Here is a 7,309-nt window from a genome sequence, read left to right on the forward strand (position 1 = left end):
CTACCAAGCTGTTTTATCCAATACAATAGCAGTGTAATTCTCTATTGCACAAAGCTTTATCTGACTCTAACATTAAATCTGTGTAGATGAGAGTAACAGGTGTTGTTGTCCCTCCTCCTGTCCTGCAGCTTCCTCCAGCCCCCCTAGCCCTCACACTGGCTCCTGTGGAGGGACTGGGTCTGGGTGTGGTCATGATGGAGCACCCTGCAGGAGTACAGCTCTCCTTCCATCCAGCGGTCCTGGCTCAGGGTCAGGGTGCTGCTGCTCCTGTAGCGTCCACTCTCCTCCTCCTCTGAGCTGGTCAGGACCCCCTCTATCACCTCTGTACTGTCCACCTCCCAGCTCACCACGGCTCCCTGAGGAGAGTAGCCAGTCAGCAGGCAGACCAGTGTGGCCGAGCCCCCAGAGAGCTCCTCAGAGGAGGGGGGAAGCAGAGAGACTGAGGGCCTGACCATGGGGCCAGCTACTGTAGAGGGAGAGCAGAGAGACACATGAGATTCACTGTTGCTGTACAACACACAGCTGGACAGGTGGCAGTTATGCTGAATGACAGTTTAACACTGAAGTATGTTGGCTGTATTCAAGTTAGTTTAACACTAATCCATCACACAATATTGATTATTAGAGAAAATAAAATTCCCCTTTTTTCAATATAAGTAATTTAACCTATGGAAATTTTCAAATTCAGCAATATAAAATTAGCAATTTAAATTACTGTTGTGCATTTCTTTAGAGACACATCGACTGTAAATTGAACAGAAGTAATTCCAATTTACAGACTGTTATTAAAAAAAATCAGATGACATGAATAAAATTATTCAAAATTTCATAGCAATTTGACTAAAATATGTTCACAATTGGCAGCGTTATCAGCAACTTTTCAAATATGTTAAATGGTTGGTTGCTATCATAATAGCAAAATTGTCTCTAATCTTCAATGACAATTAACAAAGAAATAATAAAATTTTAAAGTTATCTCGTACAGCAGTATTTTTTCCTGTCACTAACCATGGCAATTAGTAGTATTATTTTCTTCCCTAATCTGTTAAACCTCCCCATGCACTGAAGGTAAATCTTTTCTTCAAGTAAAGTTGTTCTAATTTTTAAATGGAAGAGTCTTTTCAAAATTAAAAATGATGTATGCTAACATCAAGGGCAAATTTTACTTTTCTTATCTTAGCTATATAGAACAGTAATATTATATTCCTGAGAAACAGTTTTGCATTTCATCAGTTTCAGCAATTATATCTTAAAAGCCATTTTCACAGATCATAGAAAATTGAGACTTACTGTTTAGGATGAGTTTGGTTCCTCCACCAAACGTGTACCACAGTGATTGAAGCTGGTTAAGACGCCGTACAAAAACCTCCTTCACACAACAGTGAGCACACAACACCCATATGTGACAAACAAACATGTACAGCCCAACACTGATAAAGATACTGTGAGTGCAGCAGCAGAGACCACCAGCAGCCCAGGCTCCTGCGCATTACAATACCAGATTAATATGATTAAGATTATGCAACAAAATACTACAAAAGGTTGTGTTATTAACTTACTGCATCAACATTAGACTATCCGTGTGAAAACATTCAAATAATATAAAGGTATATATAAATTATTCTGACATAATGTAAATGTAAAGCACGTAGGGGTGTCACAATATATCGTCCCACGAAATTTCGCGATAGTAAAACGTCACGATATGTATCGTTGAGATGAAATCTCATATCGCAAAAAAAAAAAAAAAAAAATCTTCAAAAAATAGACTAAGAAACGTCTTTGTTTGTTGAAGTTCAATGTGTGGAAAGTAGTTCAGTTGAACAAGTCTCTGAAGAGACACATGAGAAGTTATACAGGAGAGAAACCATTCAATTGAGTTTCTGGCAAAACTGTTTACTTGACAGGAAAAACTGAAGATGCATAAAAAATAGATTAAGAAAAGTCTTGTTGTTTGAGTTTGAAGAAAAACTGAAGATGCATAATGAGAATTTATACTGCGGAGAAACCTTTTAGTTCAAAGTAAATCTAAGTGACGGTGTAACTCATTCTATTTCAAGATAAGCCTTATCTCCAATCTCATGTTTTTTCTAGTTGTTATTGTAATAACAATTTCCCACAACAGCATGTTTTGTATTTGTGCATTTCAAATAAAATACTACTTTTCCAGTCATATATTGTCATTATTCAAGTTTAAAAAAATATTGTTAAAATCGTATCGTATCGTATCGTTATCGTGAACCCAGTATCGTGATACGTATCGTATCGTGAACTGAGTGTATCGTGACACCCCTAAAAGCACGGCATGCCAGTGAAAGTAATGTACTGCATATTTAGATCTATTGTAAAACCTGTAAAAACTGATATTCATTTTCCAAAATATTAGAGGACACAGATTAATATTCTTTTCACTCTTCAATGGGGAATTGTGAGTGAGTGAAAGCCTGGTGACAGCTCCTGAACAGAAAATGTTTTTTTAGTCTGGTTGTTGGGGCATATATTATATGGACCCTCAGCATTTGCTAGATGTTACAGGAACAAGCAAACAGTGTCTGCATGCCTTCTGAAAGCAGCGGCTCATCTAGCTTTCCTCCTCCCAGAACTGTTTCCAGGTCTGGGAGTAGAGCTTCGATGATAATGCTGGGCTGTCTTCTGTACCTGCTGCTGGTCTTTCTGGCCAACAACAGTGCAGCTGGTGTAACACTGTTGTAGCTACTACGTAAGGGTTAATGCCCGACGAGGTGTACATTATCACTTTTTAAGGGACGACGCGGAGGCGTGAACCGTCCGAGGCGAAGCCGAGGATGGTTTGCCTCCGCGAAGTCCCTTAAAAAGTGATAATGTACACCTCGAAGGGCATTAACCCGCTTATACCATGGTCACTTGCCAACAAAACAATAAGACCAGTCATTTATATTTCCATGTGTAATAAATAAAGCAATCTAAATGGCTAAATGTCTGTTATTCATACTGTAAATCAGTCTTCCACGAAATAAAATAGTCCCTCCCACCTCCACCAATCTCCGTTTTAAAGCCGACTCAAACGTTAACTTTATCACAGGAATGCAGGTTTAACGATGTTTTGCGTTCTACATTAAATTAAGACATTACCGTTTGGCTGCTTGCTTTATTTTGTATGATAGATACGTATTGGCCAAGTATATTAACATTTAAGAGCGAAGAGTTTCAGGAAGTGAAAAGTGCAGCGGGGGCTCGCACTCATACTCGCACTGCATGCATCTCTCTCTCTCTCTCTCTCTCTCTCTCTCTCTCTCTCTCTCTCTCTCTCTCTCTCTCTCTCTCTCTCTCTCTCTCTCTCTCTCTCAAAGGGCTCGCCCCCGCTCGTGCACGAGCCGAGGGAAATATCCTCTTTGTCGCCGAGAAGAGCCTGGTGACGCGAGGTTAAAAATCTCCGAAACGAAAATCAAAATTGTAAATAAGAGTTATTTTTGATAAACTGAGCACACAGGGGTGATTTAAATACTTACTTTGACCGAGTCAAATTTTTTCTCAACATCCAAAATTGTCATATTAACCCTTAACGGGGGTATAGAGCTCAAACTGCTCTCCTGATAACACTGATGAAACTATGGCGCATTGATATGAACGGTGAACAGACCATTTAGCTAGGTGTCCATTATCACTGTACAATATCACTTTTTAATGGACACCTTGCAGCCAATCAGAATCGAGTATTCACCCAGACCATGGTATAAATGGTAATAATGCTTGCTTTCTGTGGTGCAACAGTAGAAGATAACCAAAAGCTGCTGGGGGAAGCGAGCTCTGTTCAGTGTGATATGGACACATGGACAAGGATGGAGTACTGTAAAAAGGACAGGCTAATAGTTGCAATGACAGAGAAACAGCAGAGAAAAACACAGGAAGGGATGTGCTCTCACTCTCCTCCACCTCACCTCTCCCTCTTCTGTTTCACAGGAACAGGTGTGTGTTTGCCTACCATGTATTTTGCATGAATGTTATGCATCACTGCTCCTCTGAGTTTAAATGCTTATATCACAGCAAGTCTGAACTGTTTCCATGCACTCTCACCTAAAACTGCAGGATGATGTTGCCAATCGCTCTGCTTGTCATGTTGGTTTTCCTGAGTCAGGGTGAGCATTTTTGAACATAACTAATATTGTTCCGATATTTCTATGTGGTGCAATTCCTATCCATCTACTTGCCCTTTACTTAAAAATCTGCTTTCTATTTCTCTCTTCTCCCTATACACTGCTGTGCTGTACTGACTCATATTCACTTATTTCTTTCAGAGTCTTCTGCCAACAAATTTCTGACTCAGTCTGACAAATCCAAGTCTGTTAGTCTTGGAGGGATTGTGTCCATTAGCGCCACAGGGAGTTCAGATATTGCTGCTGATCTCAGCTGGTACCTTCAGAAACCTGGAGAGCCTCCTAAACTTCTTATATACCAAGTATCAACTCTCAACTCAGGAACTCCATCTAGATTCAGTGGCAGTAGATCTGGTTCTCACTACACTCTAACCATCAATGGTGTTCAGGCTGACGATATTGGAGATTACCACTGTCTTGGTGATCATGGTAGAGGAGTGTTCACACAGTGATTTGGAGCCATACAAAAACCTCCTTCAGATTGCTTGCATTGAAAACAGCTCGCTGCAGGTGCTGAGGCTTATGGAAGAGACTGTGATGTGGAGACCATGGTCCACTGAACACAGCACTCTGGCCCTGCACACATGTCATCAAGCAGAACCACAGTGACTCGAAATAATACTGAAACCTGCTGGAAGACATTTTTCAACAGGCAGTTTTAAACTCACATCCCCAGAGAAACTCAACTGTTTAATGAATGGGTTGGTGAGGCTTTACCTCTCCTAGAATATTGCAACAGATGGTCAACAATTTTATAACTTAATAAAGAAAAGTTCACACAAAGTAATGAAAATCGAATGCTTTCTAGGTGCTATATACATAAATGACAATAACAAAAACACATTTGTTCCTCAACATTTCAACAATATAATTATTGCACATCCAAAAATGTACTACAGTATTCGATATTTGCAAAAGTCATGAGTAAAAGGTTTATCAACACACCGGATAAGCATCCCTTGTGCTATTAAAAAGAGTAGAAACCTGACTTGAACTTTGCCATCAAGTGAGCTGGTAGGAGCAGGATATTGGGAAGATCAAGTGAGAGATGCCTCAGAATGAATAACAAACACAGAGATGGACTTGTTATAATACAATTCTTTATTTGGTAACCCTTTATTTTACAGGTACCCTAGTTACATATGAACTACTTGTAATTACACATGAACACCAAATGTAATTACACAGTAATTACCAATAGTTATAAATGAAGTTCATATGTAGTTACATTGTAACAGACCTGTAAAATGGAGTGAGTCTGTTCAACTGTAGTTCATATGTAGTTACATTGTAACAGACCTGTAAAATGGAGTGAGTCTGTTCAACTGTAGTTCATATGTAGTTACATTGTAACAGACCTGTAAAATAGAGTGAGTCTATTCAACTGTAGTTCATATGTAGTTACATTGTAACAGACCTGTAAAATGGAGTGAGTCTGTTCAACTGTAGTTCATATGGTACAAGGTCCGTTACCATGTAACTACATATGAACTACAGTTGAATAGACTCACTCCATTTTACAGGTCCGTTACCATGTAACTACATATGAACTACAGTTGAACAGACTCACTCCATTTCACAAGGTCTGTTACAATGTAAGTGCATATGAACTACAGTTGAACAGACTCACTCCATTTTACAGGTCTGTTACAATGTAACTACATATGAACTTCATTTATAACTATTGGTAATTACTGTGTAATTACATTTGGTGTTCATGTGTAATTACAAATAGTTCATATGTAACTAGGGTACCTGTAAAATAAAGGGTTACCCTTTATTTTAGTTATGGTAATGAATTTCTGCCACAATTTTGATACAACTTTATTTTGGAATGAAACACCTCAAATACAGTTCAGTTTGACAAAAATCCAATTGAAACCAAATGTAAGGATGCTGTAGAAAGTTACAAAATGAAAAACCTGAGTCAAGTCATCTTCATCACAGAAGAACATTTCTAGACACTTTGCCAAAGCTCTAATGAGAGCAGCGGTCAGGGTCCAGGGTTTGAGTGACAGGCGTCTGGCCATTCAGGCCAGCCTCACAGCTCACTGAGCCCGCCTTCCTCCACTGGTCTGCAGGGAGGCTCAGGGTGCTGCTCCAGCTGTAGCGGCCGTCCCTCCCCAGGACCTCCAGGCTGTGTGACACCCCTGAGGGGCTGTTGCTGCCCCCCACCCTCCAGCCCAGCCTCCAGGCTGAGGGGAAGCCCCCGCTGGCCACACACACCGTCCTGCTGCAGCTCCACTCTGGAGGGGGGAGGAGGGTCAGGGTGGGCCGCACCACACACACTGGAGGAGAGAGAGGAGAGGGGAGGAGAGAGGTGAAGAGAAGAGGAGAGGATGCACTCATAAGTCACTCAGAATTACACAATGAGTTAAATGACTAAAATCTAAATGATGACCAATAATGACATCTCGATCTGTTCATATCCGACAATCCATCCCTATCTGCTGCAATGACTTTTGTATCAGAAATGTAAATGTTTGTTGGCTTCAACAGTTAAAACAGCTTCTTCCCTGTCTGTTTCACTTCCTTTTCACCAGCTAATGAACCATGAAGAAATGTTACAAGCTATTCACCTTATGTTGCCCCGCCCACTTGACCCAGTTTAAGTTTAAGTTTAAAACGATAAATGTATTTTAAAGGCATCCACAGAAAATATAAATGCCAATTTGTTTTTGGGAAACTTTAAAGCTAAAAGTGAATTTCTGAAATCATAATTAAACTGGAATTGTACCTTTTTTACTTGGTTGGCAATGCTCATTAAATAAATACTCCTTGAAAATAAATGTATTAGAAAATACATGTTATAGCAGATGTCTAACTTTAATTATGTACAAGATTGAAGAGACATTGATTTCATCAGAATCTCTTTTCAACCTGTGCTCAACCTTCAACTGAAAAATAGCAAATAATGAATGTGAACAAAGTGCAAACAGTAAATTTTTATAATTTGATTTCTTCTCCAAAATGTACTCATATAGTATGTGTCATATAAAGTAGAAATCTCTGGTACTTACAGTCAACGATGAGTTTGGTGCCTCCACCAAAAGTGTATCACAGTGATACAAACTCCTTAAGAGGCCGTACAAAAACCTCCTGCACTTGAAACAAGCTGCTGTCCAATATAAAACTCTGCTTTGCCATAAAGGTTCTGCTAAATTATCCAGAAAAGT

The 7,309-nt window shown here is 39.6% G+C and overlaps 1 protein-coding gene across 1 annotated transcript in view; it reads right to left on the minus strand.

Moving 5' to 3' along the window:
• The window catches only part of LOC310773150 (immunoglobulin lambda-like polypeptide 1), a gene marked incomplete at its 5' end in the record, with an annotated part of 7,697 nt that continues 388 nt past the window's right edge, over positions 1-7,309 (minus strand). Inside the window, 3 exons of the mRNA XM_083633061.1 lie at positions 1-466; positions 1,291-1,369; positions 6,186-6,421. Coding sequence (XP_083489187.1) covers positions 144-466; positions 1,291-1,369; positions 6,186-6,421 — 638 coding nt within the window. The 3' untranslated portion in view covers positions 1-143. The remainder of the gene's footprint in view (positions 467-1,290; positions 1,370-6,185; positions 6,422-7,309) is intronic.

This window comes from Poromitra crassiceps (assembly GCF_964638095.1).
Source record: "Poromitra crassiceps genome assembly, chromosome: 3".
NCBI classification, from domain to species: Eukaryota; Metazoa; Chordata; class Actinopteri; order Beryciformes; family Melamphaidae; genus Poromitra; species Poromitra crassiceps.